Source organism: Octopus bimaculoides, chromosome 27, assembly GCF_046866305.1.
Source record: "Octopus bimaculoides isolate indiv1 chromosome 27, ASM4686630v1, whole genome shotgun sequence".
In the NCBI taxonomy this organism is placed as follows: Eukaryota; Metazoa; Mollusca; class Cephalopoda; order Octopoda; family Octopodidae; genus Octopus; species Octopus bimaculoides.
In genome coordinates this window covers 12,757,670-12,782,669 of record NC_142954.1, presented here as the reverse complement: position 1 = coordinate 12,782,669, position 25,000 = coordinate 12,757,670, and the positions used below count along the sequence as shown (strand labels likewise).

The following is a 25,000-nucleotide window of genomic DNA, read 5'->3' as shown; positions in this document are numbered from 1 at the left end:
GATGATTTCATTTATTTGCCCCCAGGGCGAAGGATGAGGGAGATAATACAAAGACAGACATAAAGTGTGAGGGTTTACATATAATGAAATGATAAAGAAACAAAAAAGTACCCACAGTATACAATGAAAAGCCAGGAACAGATACATAGTGTACCAAAGGTTTTAAGAAATTCCTTTCTTCTAAAGGCACATGGCCAGCAAATTTTGGGGGATCAGGGTAGTTGATTACGTTGATCCAATAATATTAATAATAATTATAATGATAATAATCCTTTCTTCTATAGGTACATAGCCAACAAATTTGGTGGTGGTGGCAGTGGGGAGGGTAGATGGTTATATCAGCCTCAATGCTTGACTGGCACTTTATTTTATCGGCCTCCGAAAGGGTCTGTAGTGGTGTGAAATTATGGCCGCCATTAAGGAAGTACAATCTACGCATGTGCAAGGAACTTGCCTTCCCAGAGGCCCCTCGAGTGCACATGCATAGTAAAACCAGTACTTAAAGCGCTTGGTGCGCTTTCTAAGCTCTCTCTTTCGTGCGATGCTTTTGACGTAACAACTACTTGCTCCTTTGGCATGCCTCAATGAAGCTCTTAATATCCAGATGCCAATTACAAGTTAACCAGTGGCTGCCAGGCTGAATGACACAGGATTTGTAGAAGCTAAGCATCACCAACAATAAAACTTATTTTTATTATGTTGTTAATTGTTCTACTGTTTCTTCATATATAATTTTGTTGAAAGCTGATAGAGAGAGACTAATGTCTCTATTGCAACTATCAACCTTTTACAGGTCCATAATAATAAGATTTCAAAGTTTGGCACAATGCCAGCAATTTTAGGGAGAGTGGTAAATCGATTACATCGACCCTAGTATTCAACTGGTACCTATTTTATTGACCCTGAAAGGATGTAAGGTAAAGTCGACCCTAGTGGAATTTGAACTTAGAACATAAAGACAGACAAAACGCTAGAAAGTTACCCTCCGAGGCACAAGTCCGGGCAAGGTTGTTTATAGAAGACCAGAAGTCGCCCATGCATACCAGCCTCCCCTCTCCATGCCACTGATGTTATCCAAGGGAAAGGCAAAAGCCAATACAGCTTGGCACCAATGATGTCACAACTCATAGCTGAGTGAACTGGAGCAATGTGAAATAAAGTGTCTTGCTCAAGAACACAACATGCAGCCCAGTCCGGGATTCGAACTCACAACCTCATGATCGTAAGCTCGACGCTCCAACCACTGAGCCATGCGCCTTCACACCTTAATGATAACAATAATAATAATGAACAATAATATCGATGAGGGTGACAAGCTGGTAGAATCATTAGCACGCTGGACAAAATGCTTAGCGGTATTTTATCTGCTGTTATGTTCTGAGTTCAAATTCTGCCGAGGTCGACTTTGCCTTTCATCCTTTCAGGGTTGATTAAATAAGCACCAGTTACGCACTGGGGTCGATGTAATCGACTTAATCCCTTTGTCTGTCCTTGTTTGTCCCCTCTATGTTTAGCCCCTTGTGGATAATAAAGAAATAGAGAATAATGATGAACTCTCCTGATGAAGACAACATAAGAGTGTTCAACTTTTGCCAAATGACCTGCACAAATGATTTGTTTATTGTGATCAACTGTGCATATTAGTTCACTCTTTCCATCAAATTGGCGTTGTCTGAATGGGTGCACTGTATACCATGCATCAAGTGTCAACATGATCGCAAAGCAATGTGAAATGAAGTGTTTTGCTCAAGAACACAACGCACCACCCAAACCAGGAATTGAAACCCTGATCCCTCAATCATGACTGTAACGTGCTAGAAATTTTAATAATAATAATAGTTTCTATTTTAAGCTCAAGGACAGAATTTTTGAAAGGAAGCTGATACCATTGACTCTAGTACTAGACCAGTATTTTCTTTTACCGACCTTGGAGGAATGAAAGACTAAATTGGCCTTGGTGAGATTTGAGCCCAGAAATATTTTGTCTGATGCTCTAGCAATTTGTAAAAAGAATTTTTGTGACATTCATTCTGAAGCTTTACATTCTGAGTTCAAATTCCACCTTTTGGAGTCGATAAGTATTAGTTGAGCATTGGGGGTCAACGTAATCAGCTTACTCACTTCCCTAAAATTGCTGACCTTGTGCCTAAACCAGAAAGAATTAATATACCGTGTAACATGATTTTTGTCCTTGGGCAGCAACAGTTATTTCTTATTTGCTTACCCCTAGAATGTATGAAAAATGGTCATTATTTCCTTCAAACTTTACTTTTCTAACATTTATTCAAACCCCAAAGAATTCCTCTCAACTCATGGCTATGATGCTCCCCATTTACTCCTGCTCATCATCAGAGATGCACATATTGTCAGTCACTAAGGGACATGCTTGTGTGGTTAAGGTCAAGCAAATGACAAGCAAATCTGTGGTATTGAGCAGAATATTTGCTATAACGATATTTCTGCTTCAGCAACTCAGTGCTGAATCTGTCTGAAATGTAATGGAAAATAGGTCAACTTGAAAACATAGATGTCCAGGTGACAAAAGCAAAGTTTGAAGGGAATAGTAGTCATTTCCTTTGATTTTTAGACAAAAACAAATAGGAAATAACACTTACTGACCAAAGACAAAGAAAAAATTCATATTTTGTTACACAGCATCATATACAATAATAATAATAATAAAAATAACAACAACAAATACAATATGATGATACCTTGAAAGGCTGGGCAATTACTAAGAAGGTTTCTGTTTAAATGTAGACAAATATCAGCTTGAAGGCATTCTGGAAAACTCTTTAATACCTGCAATAAAGAATGAAGACTATTTAGAATTCCACATCAACGCATATCTGAACATGTGTATAGCTATATAGAGTATGTGTATTCCAATTAAAGCACTTTCGCTGTTTATGGCTACCTGATGTCATCCACAGTATTGATATAAATACCACTGGATCTACCGCAGGATTCCTCAGTGTTCATCGAGTATATAACAAATGAAAGAAACAAAAAATGGAATTCACAAGAATACCATTTTCTGTTTCTGCCATTTGTAATCATCATCATCATCATTTAACATCTGCCTTCCATACTGGCATGGGTGGGAGTAATATATACAAAATTGCAGTCATGGCAGATACCAGTGTCACGCAAATTGGCACCCATGCCAATAGCAGATAAACACACCCCAGTGTCACACAAATGGCACCCGTGACCCTCTCAGAATGGTTGTCATTAGGAAAGGCATCCAGCTATAGAAACCATGCCAAATCAGACTGGAGTCTGGTGTAGCTTTCCAGCATGTCAGCCCAGTCAAACCGTCCAACCCATGGCAGCATGGACAATAGACATTAAATGATGATGATGATGATATACTACTTGTTTCAGCCATGGTGGGGCACTGCCTCGAGGAATTTGTAGTGAAATGAATCGACCTCAGACTGGTATAAGACCAGTCTATATCATATTGAGATAAGACCTGGCATAAAATAAGCAAGAATTCACTCACCATGTTCATGTCTATACCATTGGTATAAGACCAGGCATGTTGGAAGTATTCTTCAAGTCTCTGTCGTAATGGGTTAGGAATTTGGTGAAAACGAATGAATTCTTTAATTCGAAGCATTTGCGTGTGGTAGCGAGCTGTACCTGAATACAAACGCTGGATGATTGCAGAAACGTTGCCAAAGATACTTGCATACATAAGAGCTGAAATTACAAAGAGGTTAGACTTGTGAAGACATCATGTTTAAAAAAATTCCTGTTACCACTAAAAAGTAATGGTAACAGAAATGTTACTCACCGATCCTATCCCCACCCCTACGAGTTAACGAGGGAATTGAAACCTGCTGGAAATAGCACATATATACTCCCTCAAATCATGATCTACCATCTTAAAAAATAAAACAGACACATTAGATAATGTAATCCCAGATACACTTTGATAGGAAATTCTAAGGTGAGAAGGCCATGTCTGGAATATCTTTTGATATTTCAGGTCTACTTGATAATTACTGACTCAGAGTTAAAACAACAACCACCACTCCTACCATCTCTGTCATTCAAACTGGTCAGTCAACCACCCTGCCCCACACCCCCAGTGTCTTTAATATAAATACCAGTAATATACTGTGATATATTTAATCAATATCCTCATATATTCTCGATGGGAATTTTTGTAATGGGGATGTTAACATGTTGTCAACATGTTAACATTGTTTTTCTTAACTGTATGGTTGTGTGTTTAAGAAACTCACTTCACAACCAAATGACTCTGGGTTCAATCTCAATGCCTTTTGGGGGTCGATAAGTATACAGTCGTAGCAAAACGTTTGGAACAAATTTTTTTAATAGATACCCACCATATTACTGTATGTAATAATAATATATTGCAAATTAAATATAACTTTGGGTATTTAATATAAAATTCTAATTTTCAGACTTATGCTCCAAACTTTCAGCTATGACTATAAAACCAGCTTAGTATTGGCAGAGTCCTCTCTCTGTCCAGCAATCACATTCTGTATGTTTTTCAAGATCAAGAACAGAAGAACCAAGATGGTGCTTTTATCTAACCAGATGGCCATCTCAAAGAAAAAAAAAAATGATTTTCAAAACAACGAATCCCCTTCTCTTAGATGATACATTCTTGTCTTGCAAGCTACTTGGCAGCTCCTGTAGGTGCTGGTGCCATGTAAAAAGCACCCATGCTGGTGCCACATGAAAATCACCCAGTATACTCCATGATGTGGTTGGCATTAGGAAGGGCATCTATCTGTAGAAACCATGCTAAAATAGACGACTGGGGCCTGGTGCAGCCCTCCAGCTTTCCAGCTTCTGTCAAACTATTCACCCCATACCAGCATGGAAAACAGATGTTAAATGATAAAGATAAATGATGAATTCCTCTAAAGGGCACTCCAGAACTCAGCAGAGGTTTCAAACTGGGCAATGGACGGACCCTACTATACAAAAACTCAGAACATGAAAATAAGGATACAAATACTGGGTGTGGCAGAAAAACTCACCATATTTTACCTGCGCATTAATACGGCACTAATAATGATAGCCACATGGCAATAGTATCTACGTGTAGCTAACGTTTGACCAGTTTTTTCATTTACCATCATTATTGACAACAGAGCACATTGTATTTGTTCTTGATATGTTTTATTAAGAATGGCGCAGGAGTGGCTGTGTGGTAAGTAGCTTGCTTACCAACCACATGGTTCCAGGTTCAGTCCCACTGCGTGGCACTTTGGGCAAGTGTCTTCTACTATAGCTTCGGGCCAACCAAAGCCTTGTGAGTGGATTTGGTAGACAGAAACTGAAAGAAGGCCGTCGTATATTTATATGTATATATATGTGTGTGTGTTTGTGTTTGCCCCCCCCCCCCCCAACATCGCTTGACAACTGATGCTGGTGTGTTTACGTCTCCGTAACTTAGCGGTTCGGCAAAAGAGACTGATAGAATAAGTACTAGGCTTGCACAGAATAAGTCCTGGGTCGATTTGCTCGACTAAAGGCAGTGCTCCAGCATGGCCACAGTGAAATGACTGAAACAAGTAAAAAGAGTAATGGTAAATCTGAGTTTGTTTTTTTGTTGTTGTTGCTGCATCTTGTACCCAAAGGCAATTTTGGGTACAAGAAGGATATTAGATCTAAGACATGTGTTGTTGACCTGCAGAAAAGTACCATCTGCAAGGATCCTGAGAAAGAATCTTGAGAATAACATCCCTGCTAATACAGCATGTAATAGCTTTAACAATAATAATAATAATGGCTTCTGATTTAGGTGCAAGGCCAGCGATTCTGAGGGTTAGGGTTAGGGTTAGGGTTAGGGTTAGGGTTAGGGTCAGTGGTAAGTAACTGATACTGACATCTCCAGCACTTGACTGGTAATTTATGTTACTAACCCCAAAGGATGAAAGGCAAAGTTGACCTCAGTGGAATTTGAACCCAGAACATAAAGAACCAGAAGAAATGCTGCTAAAGGTTTAATCCAATTCACTCATGACTCAACTAATTACACTGCCTTAATAATAATAATAATAATAATAATAATAATAATAATAACAATAATAATAATAATCCTTTCTACTATAGGCACGAGGCCTGAAATTTGTAGGGAGGGGACTAATCAATTATATCAACCCCAGTGTTTCATTGGTACTTAATTTATCAACCCCCGAAAGGATGAAAGGCAAAGTTGATCTCGGCGGAATTTGAACTCAGAACATAGCAACGGGTGAAATACTGCTAAGCATTTCGTCCAGCATGCTAACGATTCTGCCTGCTTACCGCCATAGTAATAATAATAATAATAACAGAAACAATTCCTATCATAGTAGGCGCCTTAGGTATAATAAAAAAAAATATTCAGACAAATACATAACAAAAACACCAGGACTTACAAATATATATAACATACAGAAAATTGCACTACTGGGCATTACACACATCCTATGCAAAACACTTTCAATACAGTAAACATAAGAGCACCACAGCAAACCACAGCACATACCCAAGGCGCACAGAGCTGCGCTCGGTAGTGAAGTGAAAGCACGTTATAAAAATAAAACTACTGAACAATAATAATAATAATAATAATAATAATAATAATAATAATAATAAAGAAAAATATTCACACAAATACATAACAAAAACACCAGGACTTACAAATATATATAACATACAGAAAATTGCACTAGTGGGCACTGCACACATTCTACGCAAAACACTTTCAATACAATAACCATAAGAGCATCACAGCAAACCACAGCACATACCCAAGGCACACAGAGCTGCGCTCGGTAGTGAAGTGAAAGCACGTTATAAAAATAAAACTACTGAATAATAATAATTATAATAATAATAATTTGTTTACTTACACCCAATCAACATTATCAAAATCGAAAATATTTTTTCTGAATTCGTATTAGGGGAAACATTGCCAAACCCTACACTGGTAAGGCTACTAAATGTGAAATATAGGGCTGTGACATATTTAGACTTGATAGTTGGGCCACTGTGAGTTTCATTCGGTGAATAGTACTGTTGAGTTTGTTTGGCCAGTTCGTCCAACCAGCCTACCGGATGTCGTAAAAGGGGACGTTCAACATTGCCAATGGCATACCATATGCAGGCCAACCAATGAGCAATAAGAGCAAAAGTTGCCATCAATAACATTAATACTGCAGCGCCATATTCGGAATACCGGTCCAGTTTCCGTGCAACCCGCACCAGCCGAAGCAGACGAGCAGTTTTCAGCAAACCGATTAACGTGGCAGTCTGTAAAATAGACAAAGACAGGTACATTTATACATATAAATTTACAAGGAGTTATTAATAAGGGATTGTCAGTCTGGGAGAAATACTTCAAATGCTCTCTGTTAATACAAATACATCAGGCTAACAAAATGGTTTCAGATCAATAAAAAAAGTACAGGTAATCTTGCAGTAAGTTCTGAGGTTGAAGTCCATCACCAGTCAATTTTGGAAATTCATGACGGCATCCTCCAGTTAATCTGGTCTTTTTCACAGAGTGATATACAAGAAAAGGTATATATAATGGGCTTTACATGTTTCTATATTTCTGCATCTTTGACTTACACTTGTTTCTGATATGCATTATTGGTGCATTCATGGTTTTATTTACTCTATCATCTTCTGAAAATGGTAGTATTCGTTAAGGTTGTTTACCTTTTTAAATTGTTTACACAACTATTGGAGCTAAACAGAAGCAAGAATGCACCTATAATGCATTTCAGAAACAGCTGTAAGTCAAAGATGCAGAAATATAGAAATATGTAAAGCCCATTATTTATGCCTTTTCTCATATATATATATATTATTTAAAAGAGTTCCAACTCTGTCTGTTTTTTATATTTTATTTATATTCTTTTGATTTTCTTTATATATTTGATTCTCTATATTTAATACTCAATATTTCATATATTCAATAAGACATTCAACACTTCATTCCATTTTTCATTTTACCATTTATATTATATTATATATTCCATATTCTATATCCCACATCAATTTTATAAGAATATAAATAAAACATAAAAAACAGACAGAGTTGGAACTCTTTTAAATAATATATTCCTCTGTACACGATCATACAAAAACCCTTTTTTTGTATATATTTTTAAATTTTTATTTTTATTTTCATTCACACACACACATATATATATGAGACTAACCTGGGGTAGAACTCAATATATGGATGCTTCAGAATGAAGTGTTAGACAAGTACAGAGCGATAATAAGAAAATGAGATGACAAAGGAAAAACCAGTTGTGTTATGAACCTCATCAGCTCACAATTGTTTCTGCTATAGGATGCAGTGGACTCCTAGTCAAGTGCCTGAACAACATTCTACAGCTTCATCAGAGCCCTGAATACGAAGTGCAATTTATTTGGGAAAAAGAATTACATTTGTGCAATATTCAGGGAAGGTATTACCAGAAAGAAAGTCAGCTCTGATGAAGCTATAGGATATTATTCAGGCACTCAGCTATTCAACTACGAGTCCACAGAATCTTATAATAGAAACAGCCGTAAGCTAATGAGGTTCAGAACATAACCATTTTTGCCTTTGTCACCTCATTTTCTTGTATGTATGTGTGTGAGTGTGTGTGTGTGTGTATATATATATATATATATATATATATATATATATATATATATATATGTGTGTTCCACTTAAGTATTGTCAGACTAATAACCTGGTGTAGAACTCAATATATGTTTCAGAACAAAGCATTAGTTAAGTATAGAGCACTAATAAGAAAATAAGATGACAAAGGAATAAGTGATTATATTATAAACTTCATTAGCTAATGAAATATAGGTACAGGTGTAGCTGTGTCATAAGAAGCTTGCTTCCCAACCACACAAATTCTCAACCTCTCTTCTCTCTCTCACATCAGTTTATTTATATTCTACTAAACTTCAAATGACCTCCAAACCAAAGCTGGTCGTTTTTCTTCTAACTCAGACTTAAGCCGCTTGCAGTGGATCTCCTCTGTTATCGTTTGGTTTGGGCTTAAAAGTTTGAAGTGGACTAAACCTTTCATATTCCACCAAAGAGATAACAACACCTTCTTTAGCCTGGGGTGCCAGAGTTTCTCCTTTTCCTATCCACTGTCTTCAGCGCTTGACATTTTTATAGAGAACCCATTTCTTGTCACCAGTCCCTATTCAGCTCCAAAATAGGTTCATTCGTGAGACATCACAGTAAAGAAGAGCACATGTTCACTCTCTGCACACGATTAGATTCGGAAAGTTTGTGAAGAATCCATTGATCCAATTTCTTGGCTTTTCCAATGGCACACAGGTGTCGATGAATGGTTGAATGACCAAATCCAGGCTTCTCTACTAGTTCCTCAGCAGTTACTACAGGATTTTGTTCCACCAGGGATTGCAGGACATGCTTGTCGACCTCTACAGGCTTGTCTTCTAGGCTGTAGTTTCCGGTTCGGAATTTCTAGAACCACCGTTGTTTCTGGCTTACACATATTGTCTGATGCCCATGTACTGCATTAATATTCCTTGCAATTTTCCATTACATTGTTGCATTTATTGAATTCATAAAGCAAAATATGCTGAATTTGCTCCTTTGTCACTTCCATTATAGCTTTGAAAAACAAAATAACTTAAAATCGAACTGCACTCTTCAAAATTTGCACTAAGAATAAGGACAAGGTAAAATTACTACCTGCTTTTATAGTAAGTTGATGCAGGTAGTTTATCCCCTCCTCCTCTGGCTTTTAGTTCTTGCAATTGAAAAAACATTATTTATGGGATGACCCAATATATATATATATATATATATATATATATATATATATATATATATAGGTTCAAAAAATAAAAACGACAAAAAAACAACAACAAAAAACAACAACGCGAGGACGTGATACAGATGTGTTACTAGACGCTTGGGAAAGGAAAGGAAAGAGAAGTTGACGTTTCGAGCGGAGCTCTTCGTCGGAAACAGGAAAGTCCAAAGAAGGGAAGACGGAGGAAGAAAAAAATCGCCAACAATATCCACGAGGTTACATTATATATATATATATATATATATATATATATATATATATATATATATATACACACACATATATGTGTGTGTGTGACAGGCCACTTTCAGCTTTTGTCTACTAAATCCACTCACAAGGCTTTGGTTGGCCAAAGGCTATAGTAGAAGATACTTGCTTTAGATGCCATACCGTAAGACTGAACCCAGAACCATGTGGTTGGGAAGCAAGCTTTTTACCATAGAGCCACTCCTGTACCTATTAATTACATTAATAAAATAGACTAAAATATAGATGTACAACCACCACCATCACTATCACAAGAACCGTCTGTGGTAGAATATGAACTTGTTTCTTTCAAGTAGTATGTTGCTGTCATCATCCTCAACATCGTCATCGCCCTCAATAACAATTATAGAATGTAAGACACACACACACACACACACAGAACAGCTTGTTTGTCCCGAAAATAGCAGCCATGAAGTTTGTGTGAGTTATTGATCTTTTTCCGCTCATATTTCACATTTGTATAACAAGAAACAAACTAGCATGAAGCAGCAACACGAGAATCACTGAACAAATATATGGGAGGTTTTTAACTGGCTTGTCAAACCCCCGGCGTCACCACCAATGTGTGTGTGTGTGTGTGAGAGAGAGAGAGAAGATATGTGCAGAAGAGAGAGGAGGAGGATATGAGCTTGCGTGTGTATGTGTGTGTGAGACCGAGAGTGTGCAGAAGAGAAAGAGAGAATGTGTATTTTGTGTGAGTTGTGTGTGTGTGTGTGTTTGAGAGAGATAGAGAGAGAGAGAGAGAGAAAGAGAGAGAGAGAAAGAGAGAGGGAGAGAGAGAAAAAGAGAGAGTGTGTGCAGAAGAGAAAGAGAATGTGTGTCTTGTGTGAATTGTGTGTGTGTGTGTGTTTGAGAGAGAGAGAGAGAGAGAAAGAGAGAGAGAGAAAGAGAGAGGGAGAGAGAGAAAAAGAGAGAGTGTGTGCAGAAGAGAAAGAGAATGTGTGTTTTGTGTGAGTTGTGTGTGTGTGTGTGTTTGAGAGAGAGAGAGAGAGAGAGAGAGAGAAAGAGAGAGAGAGAAAGAGAGAGGGAGAGAGAGAAAAAGAGAGAGTGTGTGCAGAAGAGAAAGAGAATGTGTGTTTTGTGTGAATTGTGTGTCTGCATGTATGAGAGAGAGAGAAAATGTGTGCAGGAGAGAGAGAGAGAGAGAGAGAGAGAGGGAGAGAAAGAGAGGATCTGAGTTTTGTGTAGGTGTGTGCATGTGTGAGAGCAAGGGTGTGTGCAGAAGAGAAAAAGAGAATGTGTTTTGTGTGTGTGTGTGTGTGTGTGTGTACGTATGCAAGTGTGTGCACAAGGGAGAGGGTCTGAGTCTTGTGTGAGCTTTGTGTGTGTGTATGAGAATGAGAATCTGTGCGGGGGGGGGGGAGAGAGAGAGAGAGAGAGAGAGAGAGAGAGAGAGGATCTGAGCTTGTGTGTGTGTGCACGTGTGCTTGTGTGAGAATGAGAGTGCGTACAGCAGGCAGAGAGAGCATGCGTATTGTGTGTGAATGAGTGTGTGAATAAGCGAGTGTGAGCTTGTGTGTATATGTGTGAGTGAGTGAGAGTAGGGGCTTTGTGTGAGCTTGTATGTATGTATGTATGTATGTGTGAGTGAGAGTGGGGGTTTTGTGTGAGCAAGTGTGAGTGTGAGAGTAGGGGTTTTGTGTGAGCATGTGTGTATGTGTGTGTGGGTGGGGGGGGGTTGTGTGTGTGAAAGGGGTGTAGAGGGATAACAGTATGGGGTTTTGTGTGTGAATGTGCTGAGGTTCTGAGTGTGTGGGTGTACATTTTGTGTGTGTGTGTGTGGGGGGGGGGGTGTAAGTATTTGCATGTGTGTGTGTGTGTGTACGTGTGTCACAGCCTCTGGGATTATTACAGATATATGTCATTAACAGCTGTTACTTAAGGTAGAAAAACGAATAAAATATCCCTCAAGCCACATCCTGCTGTCTTAAAAACAAACACACAGACAAAATACTCCAAATATATTTTTCTATCTGAGACAAAAAAAAATGGGTGAGATGGTCACATCTGGAACGTCTTTGACTGTAAATCTTAAAAGAAGGACACTGAATAATGTAGGCCTTCATACTTCTTGAAAGACAGGATGGCCATACCAAGGAATGTCTTTGATCGTGTGTCTGCTTGACCAAGGCTGACCTGGGGCTAAATGACAAGAGGAATGATCTATCAATATAGTCCTAGTAACAGATTTCTGAATCAAAATTGGATGGGCATGGAAGGAACGCCTTTGATTACTTTAAAGATAAATAGTAATAACAATAAATTTGCTTCCCAACCACATGGTTCCAAGTTTAGTCCCACGGTGTGGCACACTGGACATTTGTTTTTTTACTATAACCTCAGGTCAACTAAAGTCTTGTGAGTGGATTTGGTAGATGGAAACTGAAAGAAGCCCACCATAAATATATATACATATATTCTTTTACTTGTTTCAGTCATTAGACTGCTGCCATGCTTAAAGGGTCTTAGCCAAAGGAATCAACCCCAGGACTTATTCTTTGTAAGCCTAGTACTTATTCTATCGGTCTCTTTTGCCGAACCGCTAAGTTATGGGGACATAAACACACCAGCATTGGTTGTCAAGTGATGGTGAGGGGGGGGGGGTGTTGTAAACACAAACACATACATAAATATATACCTGTATATATGACAGGCTTCTTTCAGTTTCTATCTACTAAATCCACTCACAAGGCCTGAAGCTATAGAAGAAGACACTTTTCCAAGGTGCCACAGAGTGGGACTGAACCTGGAGCCATGTGGTTGGGAAGCAAGCTTCTTACCACATGATAACCGGTGTTGGTGTTTTTATGTCCCTTTAACTTAGCGGTTTGGTAAAAGAGACCAAAGGAATAAGTGCTAGACTTAAGAAAATAGAAAGAAATCCTGGAATCGATCCATTTGACTAAATATTCTTAGAGGCACTGTTCCGACATCACTTCAGTCTACTGACTGAAAGATGTCAAAAATAAAAGATATTTATAAGAGTAGCGTAACTGGTTGGAACTTCGAAGTCACTATCAACAATATTCTTGCTTACAAATAATTAATTTGGTACTCTACAAAAGTTTAGAAGGATGAAGGTTGGTGACAGGGAGAACATCCAGCAATATAAAATCTGCTCCAACTAATTCTGGCTGACTCATGCAAGCATGGAAAAATGCACATTAAATGATGATGAAGATGATGGTGTGTGTGTGTGTATGTTTTTCTGTCACAACATTTTGTGATAGTTGTAAATGAGTGTTACTATGATGTAAGCAGTGTTCTTCCTATCTTTTGTGATAGAAAAAAAAAACCATGTCAAGCCATAGGGAAATATTATCTTTACTAAGAAAAAAGATGAAGGTTAATGACAGGAAGGGCATCCAGCCATAGAAAATCTACCTCAATGAATTCCATCTGGACCATACAAGGTTGGAAAGGATGATGCTAAAATGATGCTGATGATGGTGGTAGTGGTGGTGGTGATGATGACAGGGTGGTGGTGACGGTGGTGATGATGATGATGGTGGTGGTGATAGTGGTGATGATTATGATGGTGGTGGAGATGATACTAACACTGATGATAATGATGATGATGATGGTGGTGGTGGTGGCAGTAGTTTTCTATCACATAAAAGTTCTTCGTTTCACCAGACAATACAAAAGTCTTTTTCTTTTTTCCTCTTCTTTTTCCTGAAATTCTTAAGATTCTTAATGTCAGCATTAAGAGGGGCTTTTCATAGAGTTCTTGGGCTTTTGTAACACTTGAAAACCACCATGCATGACAGGCAACCAGCCATTCATCTTGTAAATTCATGAGATAGAAGATTATCACTGAAGGTCACAGGTTTTAAATTGATTAATTGATTAACTGATAATTAATTGGGTTTATCTATTTTTGCTTTAATTTTGTCAAGAAACCATTAGCAACAATGTACTAATCCATATATAAAATATTCCAATATATACAAAGACACATGTTGTTGTTGTTGGCACTCTGTTGCTTACGATGTCGAAGGTTCCAGTTGATCTGATCAACGGAACAGCCTGCTCGTGAAATTAACGTGCAAGTGGCTGAGCACTCCACAGACACGTGTACCCTTAACGTAGTTCTCGGGTATATTCAGCGTGACACAGAGTGTGACAAGGCTGACCCTTTGAATTACAGGCACAACAGAAACAAGAAGTAAGAGTGAGAGGAAGTTGTGGTAAAAGAGTACAGCAGGGTTCGCCACCATCCCCTGCCGGAGCCTTGTGGAGCTTTAAGTGTTTTCGCTCAATAAACACTCACAACGCCCGGTCTGGGAATCGAAACCGCGATCCTATGACTGCGAGTCCGCTGCCCTAACCACTAGGCTATTGCGCTTCCACACAAGAAAAGTTGATAACAAATAGGCAGTGATATCAAAAAGATCCTGGACTAGTTTTGTAACACACCAACAGATGGCAGCATGGCATTGTGTGCACAGTGAGAGCCAGCAATGACCTTCATGAGGCAGTCGGCTGAGTGACATCAATGTATTTACTTCACAAGATGTAAAATTTGGCGTTTTATGCTGTAGTTTGTGATTTTGTCATGGAAAGGAACAAAGAGCTGTGAAATTTCGCGTTAAACTTGGGAAGTCTGCTACAGAGACATTAACCATGCTTCAGTAAGCTTACATCCATGAGGCAACGGGCTGTACGCAATGTTTCGAAGGGCACGGGTGCTTCAAAAGTGGAAAAACATCCCTGGAAGAAGATGCACGATTGGAAGACCTGCCATGAGCGTCAACCCCCAGAAATGTGGAGAATATTCATCAGCTTGTGCACGAGGATAATCAGAGGATAATCAATGACATTTTGAAGCATTTGAGGGAAGATATTTGGTGAAAGCAGTTGGATCTGAAGAGCACGAAGTATTAAATTCTTCACTGAGCTCTCCTCACCCACGAGTTTCTCACCAAAAGCAATAGGGTATTGCTTCTGCACCCACCGTATTTCCCAGATTTAGCACCCATGGACTGCAATCCTGGACTTCATCTCTTCCTCATGATGAAAATGCAACTCAAAGGTTGCCGTTTTAACACTATTGTCAAGATCCAGAGTGAATTGCAGAAGGTCCTTGACTTGCTTATGGAAAATGACTTCCAGGTGGGATTCCAAAAGTGGCAGGAAGACTGGGACCAGTGTATTGCTGTGCAAGGTGACTATTTCGAAGATGAAGTTAAAACTTAAGTAAATAAGTTAATCTTTATTAAACATAACCGGCCTGGAAACTTTCTGATAAAAGCACCCACTACACTCTCTGAGTGGTTGGCGTTAGGAAGGGCATTCAGCTGTAGAAACTCTGTCAAATCAGATTGGAGCCTGGTGTAGCCATCTGGTTCGCCAGTCTTCAGTCAAATCGTCCAACCCATGCTAACATAGAAGGCGGACGTTAAACGATGATGATGATGATTATATATATATATATATATATATATATATATATATATTCTGTAAATAATGATAATAATAATCTTTTCTACTCTAGGCACAAGGTCTGAAATTTCTGGGGAGGAGGGGCATGGTCGATTAGATTGACCCCAGTATGCAACTGATACTTAATTTATCGACGCTGAAAGGATGAAAGGCAAAGTTCAGAACGTAACCACAGACAAAATACCACTAAGCATTTCGCTCGGCATGCTAATGTTTCTGCAAGAAATTCCAAAGGTTGTTTTAACTGGCAAATCACACATATTAAGAATAGCATTATGGCTGTGAATTTTCTTTACTTTTTTACCTGGATATTCTCTTTGTTTTCTTTTTCTTTTTTTTTATCCATATTTTTAAATTTTTTCTTTCTTTATTTCTTACCCTTCTTTTCTACCACATGACTTTGCAAATGAACAATCTGGTGTGTTTTGTTTTAATGGCCTACCAATGTATACAGTGAGTTTCTTTGCCCTAGATGTCGGGAAGACACTTGGCAAGAAATGTAAACAAAATTAAAAGAAAAGGATGATAATAATAATAATAATAATAATAATAATAATAATAATAATAATAATAATAGTAATAATAATAATTTCATACTTTGGCACAAGGTCTCAAACTGGGACGGAGCAAGTGTGTGTTTGTGTGTGTGAGTGGGGGTAGGTGATCAAAGTGAATCTGTATTTCACAGGTAATTTATTTAATCAACCCTGGAATGATGAAAGGCAAAGCTCGCCTTGGCAGGAATTGAACACAGAACATCATATATATAATAACAACTATAATAATGAAATATTTAAAAAATAAAGACATGGATGCACGGATATACATGTGTGTGTGTGTGAATGTATATGTATGCATTTTTGTATGTGTGTATGTGCATATACATATTTGTATATATGCATGTATGTATATGTGTGTATATTTTCATATATATATGTCAGTGTGCAGTGTCTATATGTATCAAAGAATATAAGCATAGTATAGTAATAATGCGTCAAATAATGTATGTGTGTGTGTGTGTGCATATATGTATGTAATATATATATAAATATATGCGTGTGTGTGTGTGTGTGTGTATTTTATGTCTATGCCTGTATATATATTTCAATGCTTGTATGTATCTGTATGTATCTATATACATATATATCTATGTGTATACATGCAACACAGTTATGTGCAAGTATGTGCATGTATGTATACGTGTGTATATTTTCATATACATATATAAGTACATATCTGTGTATAGTGTGTATATGTGTGTGTGTGTGTGTGTACACATTTTATTCTATGCTGGAACGTATCTGCATGTATATGAGTGTATATTTTCATATATATATATATATATATATATATATATATATAAGTACATAAGTGTGTAGTGTGTGTGTGTGTGTGTGTATGTGTGCACATGTATTTTATTTCTATGCATGTATATATCCGTATGTATCTACATACATATGTATCTATGTGCATATGTGTAGTGCAAGTATGTGCAAGTATGTGCACATATGCATATATGCTTGTACTTACTTCATCAGTTTCTGAACCGAACAGTAACAAGTCAAATGGGATGGCAGCCACCACATCAATGAGAAACCAACCCTTAAAATAATGAACAGCAATTTTCCCTGGATGGCTGACTACTTCATCGTTTTTATTGACATACGTGGTACGGAAGTTGATAAGAATGTCGATGATAAACATCACATCGACAATAAGGTCTATAATGGTGAGAGGATCTTGATAAGAGTTTTGCACGCTCTGATAAGCTTCCTTTTTACGTTCCTCACTTAAAAGAAAAGCTGCAACATAGGGAGTAAATATTGCTGTGTAGATCACAAGGAGAAGTATAATCCAGTCCCAAACAGCTTTGAACGGAGAATAATGAAGAATTGTGCACCTGTGGATGCGAGATGATTGCAGTTTGTACTCTGGAATGACGTCAGCTCCAAGAGAAAGTACCTGCAAAAACAGAAAAACAGTAATGATAAAAAATATGTAAATATATATATGTATAACAACAGATGGATAATGGTTCATTCACTACAGCTGTTTCCAACAAACTTTTTAATTGATGAACAGAAATATAACATCATGTGAGAAAAAAACGGATTTTAAAAGGTGAATAAACATGAATTACACATTTAAAACATTCCAAAAGTCACCTGTTTGTGCCACTTCGTGATCTCTTGACTAGTAATAGTCAAAAGAATGAATTTGCTTGCTCAGGTTAGTAGTTAATATATCATCGTTATTATCATCATCGTTTAACGTTCACTTTCCATACTGGGATGGGTTGGATGGTTGTCTACTCCTTATGCAGGGTCTGACCACCTCCTGTACCTACATCTTAGAAGCATCAGACAATGTTCTGAAAAGATACCCACATAGATTGCACACCCGATTTGGATCACCAAGAGCTGCAGATAAGTTCTGATGTTTGTGGATCTTAAAATGTCTTTTGAGGCCTCTGTTAGATTTGCAGACCTTCTGGTATACATGGCAATGAAAGGTGTGCACAGACATATATACATACATACATACATATATATATATATATATCATCATCATCATCATCATCATCATCATCATCATCATCATCGTTTAACGTCCGCTTTCCATGCTAGCATGGGTTGGACGATTTGACTGAGGACTGGTGAAACTGGATGGCAACACCAGGCTCCAATCTAAATATGGCAGAGTTTCTACAGCTGGATGCCCTTCCTAACGCCAACCACTCAGAGAGTGTAGTAGGTGCTTTTACGTGTCACCTGCATGAAGGCCACGCTCGAAATGGTGTCTTTTATGTGCCACCCGCACAAGCCAGTCCAGGGGCACTGGCAACGATCTCGCTCGAAAATCCTACGGAAACCAGTCAGGCGGTACTGGCAATGGCCACGCATAAAGTTATGTTAAAATTGATTTTGTTATGAATAAAGACACAAAAACAAACAAGTGCATTCAGAGAGCACAAACCTCCACCAAGGCAATACCAAAGTCCTCTCAACGATTAGCCAGAGATGATTTTTAAAATGAGAATATCTGAAATAAACTTGACTGCTCTCACAAACAGGAATACTAAAAATGAACCTGACCGCTCTCAAAAATTAAGTAAAAAAACTGGAAAAATAATCCAGAATCCTTGTCCGATACTGGATCAATCCATCCCAAAATCTAATCACTTCATGTGAGTCACAAGGCCAAACATCCCTGAAAGTTTCATTCAAATTCATTCAGCAGTTCTTGAGATATCTTATCCATGGACAAACAATCAAACAAACATGACTGAAACAATACCTCCACCTTCGCTAAGGCGGAGGTAATAACAGTTTGACTCAGTTCCATATGACAAAGTTTCATAAATCCATAGGACAAACCTATCTTGTCATGTATCCACATACCTGGAATTTAAATCCTTTAGCATTTAAACTGGCTATATCCAATTAAAATATTGCTTTATGTTCAAACCAGACAGAACTGATCTCATATCTAACCAACAATATCATTCCAAAACTGAGCAATCACATCACCAAAATCACAAGGCTATTAAATAATGAATAATTAATTCAGAACAATGTGAATAAATAAGCATTACTTTTGACAGCGTAATCTGAACGTTAAATGTTTGATTCAACTACATCCAGCCAAAATATTGTGTCTGTTTTATATTCGAACTAGCCAGATCTGGCTTCTCACTCCTAACCTGTAATGTCATTCCAGAAATATAGAATCACATCATCAAAATTTCAAAGCTATGAGATAATGCATGATTAATTCCAAACAATGGGAATAAATAAGAATTACATTTGACAAAGGAATTTGAATGCTAAAGAGTTAAAAATCTAGCAAAGAGTCAGAAATTTAGAGAAGTACTCATTGATGTATTTGATGATAGAGAGGGAGGAGTTAGAGAGTAATAGCAGAGAAGACGACTGGAAATTCCTATGAGATGACTTGCTGAGAGCTATGGAACTAGTCTGTGACTGGTACAAGGTTCCAGCCTGATTGAAGGAGATGCAATGATGGAACAGTGAGACAGACAGAGCCATAAATGCAAGAGAGACAGTCTTGGAATGGTTGAAAGAAAGGAGGTGGAAGAGAACTGTCAAAGCTATGAGACAATGTCAGATTAGTTCCAAACAATGGGAATAAATAAGAATTACATTTGAGAAAGGAATTTGAATGCTAAAGAGTTAAGAATCTAGCAAACAATCAGAAATTTAGAGAAGTTTTAATTGATGTATTTGATGATAGAGAGGAGGAATAAGAGACTTATTGCATAGAGGAGATAATTGGAATTTCCTGTGGGAGAACATGCTGAGGGATAAAGAGCCAGTCTATGGCTGATTCAAGGTTCCATCCAGATTGAATGAGATGCAATGACGGAACAGTGATGCAGAGAGAGCCATAAATGCAAAAGAGAGACTTTGAAAAGACTAAAAGACAGGAGAGAGCTAAGAACTCTCAAAGCTATGAGATAATGCATGATTAATTCAAAACAATGTGAATAAATAAGAATTACATTTGAATGCAAAATGGGTCAAGTCACATGCAGCTGTGTTGAGTCATTATTAAATAATACATAAATATGAAGGTATTGTGGTATTGACCAGACTATAGGATGTTGTTATACATCGTTGGTCACAGTGCACTTTGCATTATTTTAGCTTTCGAATGATGCTACCCCGATGGCTAGGTGAGCAGGCCAAAATTCCCCCAGAGTGAAAGGCTTGTCTGTCAGAGGGTCACTGATTTTTGACAGCTGAATGAACTGGAGCAATATGAAATGAAGTGTCTTGCTCAAGAACACAATGTGCCATCTGGCCTGAGAACTGAAACTACAACCTCGTGATCATGAGTGTAACTCCCCTAACCACTAGACCATGTGCCTACACACATACATATATACACACACATATATAGACACCTATTTATATACATACATGTGTACATATACTTATATACACAAACATGTATATATATATACATATTTATATATATATATATATATATATATATATATATATATATATATAAATGCACACATATAAACATACACGCATACAAATACACATATTTATCTATACACACACACACACATTATATGATGCTCTTGTTTTTTGCACAAAAGTGTTCACAAACTTAAAAATAGTACTGAATATTGTGTGTGCTTCTGTGTTTATACATATATGTGTGTGTGTGCATATATATATATATATATATATATACATACACACACATGCATATTGTATGTGTGCATTTACCTGTGTATATGTGAGTGTGTGTGTGTGTGTGTGAAACATCCAATTAAAATGAATGCAAACCCTGTCACTCAAGCAATGAGAAAGAGGGAGACAAGGGTAGAGCAGGTTTATAAATATATAAAACCCACCCACGGAGGAGATACGGAGATAACAGTGAAGGCGGTGGCAGTGGGGGGTGGCAGTGGGGGGTGGCAGTGGGGGGTGGCTATGGGGAGTGGAAGGCTGTATAATTAATTGAATGGTGGAGCATCGTTCGTCTGACTACCGCCAAGGGACAAAGTTAATGGAATGTGCGACATCTTATAATTTCAGAAAACACTGTTTTACACTTAAAACTGTCTACCATGCTACTTACTGCAGCAACGAATCTATCGAACCCCTGCACCATACCATGCACCTCTCCACTCTGCACCACTCCATTCCTTGTGCACTTTTATAAATTCTTACTGGAATTATCTACTGGAATGTGGTGTGTGTGTGGGAGGGGGTAGCAGAGGATTGGATTAATTGCGAAAAATTACACTTTGGTAATGCTATGTGGCGTATTCACTTAAGGGAAATAATAATGACGATGATAATAATAATAATAATAATAATAATAATCATAATAATTCTTTCTACTATAGGCACAAGGCCTGAAATTTTGGGGGAGGGGATTAGTCAATTACATCGACCCTGTGCTCAACTAGTACTTATTTCATTGACTCCAAAAGTCAACCTCGGCAGAATTTGAAATTTGAAATCGGAATGTAAAACAGACGAAATGCTGCTAAGCATTTTGCTTGGCATGCTTACAGTTCTGCCAGTTTGACGCCTAAAGCCAACAGACCAGATATAGTTGTCAAAGATCATGAAGGAAAAATATGCTTTCTAATTGATGTATCAATACCAGCAGATGACAACGTTTCCCTAAAAGAAATAGAGAAACTTTCAAAATACAAAGACCTGGAAATAGAGGTAACTCGAATGTGGAATCTAAAAACAGAAACAATTCCTATCATAGTAGGTGCCTTAGGTATAATAAAAAAATATTCAGACAAATACATAACAAAAACACCAGGACTTACAGATATATATAACACAGAAAATTGCACTACTGGACACTGCACACATCCTACGCAAAACACTTTCAATACAGTAACCATAAGAGCATCACAGCAAACCACAGCACATACCCAAGGCGCACAGAGCTGCGCTCGGTAGTGAAGTGAAAGCACGCTATAAAAATAAAACTACTGAACAATAATAATAATAATAGTAATAATAACAGTTTCAAATTTTGCCATAAGGGTAGCAATTTGGGGGGAGGAGTAGAGTTGATTACATCGACCCCAGTGTTCAACAGGTACTTATTTTATTGACGCCAAAAGGATGAGAAGCAAAGTTGACCTCGGCAGAATTTGAACTCGGAATGTAGCAATGGGCAAAATACAATTAAGTATTTTGCCTGGTGTGCTAACGATCCTGCCAGCTTGCCACCTTAATAATAATAATAATAATAATCCTTTCTACTATAGGCACAAGGCCTTTGTGGAGAGGAGGACAGTCAATCACATCGACCCCAGTATTCAGCCGGTATTTAATTTATTGACTCTGAAAAGATGAAAGGCAAAGTCGACCTCGGTGGAATATGAACTCAGAATGTAGCAATGGGTGAAATACCGCAAAGCATTTTGTCTAGCGTTCTAAGGATTCTGCCTGCTCCCTGCCTTTAAAAAAAATAGTAATGATAATGTTGACGATTATGGTGATGATAATGATGATGATAATTAAAAGCTATATTAAGATACAGAAAAATAAAGAATGAAAAAAAAAATAATGAAATGAACTCCAGAGAAAAGTACATTCTTCTAAAAATGGTAACATTGAAAATATAAAATGGAAATTGCTTTATGAAATGTTTTTATTCTTTGAAATTAATTCCAAAATTCAGTAAATTTCTATATATAGAAATCAATTATATATCTTCTGCGAGTGAGTATGAATATATATATAATGTGTATATGCATGTATAAGTGTATACACATATGTATGTACATATATGCATATAAATATATATGTGTGTATACGTATGTGTGAGCATGTATATTTGTATATACACTTGTAATATAAGTATATATTTACTTATATTCATACACACACACACACATATATATATGTAATATATGCATACATACTTATATTCATCGTTCCCCGTAACTTAGCGGTTCGGCAAAAGAGACTGATAGAATAAGTACTAGGCTTACAAAGAATAAGTGGTGGGGTCGATTTGTTCGACTAAAGGCGGTGCTCCAGCATGGCCGCAGTCAAATGACTGAAACAATTAAAACAATAAAAGAAAGCTATATATATATATATATAGGTAAATGATAGGATTGCTTCAATATTTCAGGGGTAGTCTGAGTATCTAAGCAACCAGGGGATAGTTAAATCCGAAGGCACTCCTGGAAATTACTTGTGTGGGTACCGTCTTCGTTAGAAGGTATCCAGAGGCAGGTAATTTATTGTTTAAACCACAGTTTATAATTATAATTATGTGGAGAATGTAGAAACAAACACAAGAAGCAAGTCAATTGGGCTAGTTAGCCACTGATTTAATTATGTGGAGATTATATAATGAGTCATTTACGATCATTTCGATGTGCCAAATGGTTTGGCAGATCTCTTCAGAAGACACACATATATATATATATAGAGAGAGAGGGAGAAAGAGAGAATATGGGGTAAAATTTGACAAATTTTTATGCTTCCTTTTTCAGGAACACCTCTCTATGTATTGGTGAAGTCAATAGTGTTGGAGAACATAAAGATTAACGCTGAAGTTGAGAAAAAGTTATTTTACATGGAAGACTGGAAGCCATATTGGCATCGGAAAAGAGTCACCTGCATCAAAATGCCAACATCATGTCTGCTGCTCAATGCTCTGTGAACATTGTAAAGGCTGCAAGACACGACATGGACGACTGCAGCAGAGACTACAAACCCATAGCCAGCAGGAAGAGACACAACAGACAGTTTCACTGCATCCACATGCTGGAATTTATACAAGAGCTGTAGGGCAAGGTGATGGCAGAGTCAAGCAAAGGAATGTTGGCTTTGGCAAGAAAGATAGGTTATATGAAAGTGACCCTGAATAAGGAACTTTGCAAAGGATAAATTATGACAGCTGAAGCCGAGGAGAACTGCTTGGCTCCGGAACAAGATGATGAATCCTGTTGAGTCGGGGATAGTCTGGTTCTGCTCAGAGAGAAAAAATTTCTGCCAGGACCAGTTAAACAACAACCAGAACTACAGGTGGTTTGCCTACAATCCATGTGATGTCCCACATATCATGGAAACCAAGTTCAGTCTCCAGTGAGGTTGATGTCAGGCTGTCCTATGTAAGCTTCTGTGGAAAAAACCCCCAAAAAACAAATATCCTAAAAGATGATCTCTGATTGGCTATTACACTTTAAAACCAACCATTCACAACGTTTGTTTCATCGGGCTGATGGATTGGCCTCAAAATCTTTTCGACTTGTATCACTTGGGTCGATCAATTGACCTGGGTTTCCCAAGTCGGGGACAATGGAAAAAAAATAAAGAAATAAAGAAAGGAAAAGGAAACATTTTTTGTAGAATACAAAAGAACCAGAATCTCACCTCATCTACTCCATTTGTTCCATTTTTGACTCCACGCCTGAATATCTAAAAGAACAAAGAGAAAATATTGAAATTTAATATGCGATATATATTGAGAGAAGAAACAAAAACAAAATATCTTAGTACATAGACATCTGGCGAAAAGACATCTCTGATGTGTGTATATGCTATATATATATGTGTGTGAGTGTATGAGTATGTAAATATATATATGTGTGTGTGAGTGTGTGAGTATATACATATGTGTGTGTCCATGGACGAGCACAGCAGTGTGAAGAAGTGCCAATCTCTAATTCCATCAGAAGGTTAACCATTTGCAGCTGAGTGGACAGGGGCAAAATGAAATGAAGAGTTTTGCTCAAGAACACTACATGGCTTGGTTTGGTCATCAAACCCAGGATCTAGTGACCACAAGTGGAACACCAAAACCATACCATAAGACCACACACCTTCATACATATATATATATATATATATATATATATATATATATATATATATACACACACACACATATATATACACATACACATA

General features: G+C 37.5%; 1 protein-coding gene across 6 annotated transcripts in view; it reads right to left on the bottom strand.

Moving 5' to 3' along the window:
- The window catches only part of LOC106881904 (voltage-gated inwardly rectifying potassium channel KCNH6), a 258,767-nt gene that overhangs the window by 34,688 nt on the left and 199,079 nt on the right, over window positions 1-25,000 (bottom strand). For all 6 annotated transcript variants that reach the window (XR_016238608.1, XR_016238607.1, XM_089343317.1 and 3 more), the window contains 5 exons: window positions 24,467-24,511; window positions 17,091-17,522; window positions 6,891-7,290; window positions 3,509-3,708; window positions 2,715-2,802 (listed from right to left, as the gene is read on the bottom strand). Coding sequence is in view for 4 of the 6 variants with exons in the window: in XM_089343317.1 (XP_089199443.1) it covers window positions 2,715-2,802; window positions 3,509-3,708; window positions 6,891-7,290; window positions 17,091-17,522; window positions 24,467-24,511 (1,165 nt within the window). In the remaining 2 variants the exon portion in view is untranslated. The remainder of the gene's footprint in view (window positions 1-2,714; window positions 2,803-3,508; window positions 3,709-6,890; window positions 7,291-17,090; window positions 17,523-24,466; window positions 24,512-25,000) is intronic.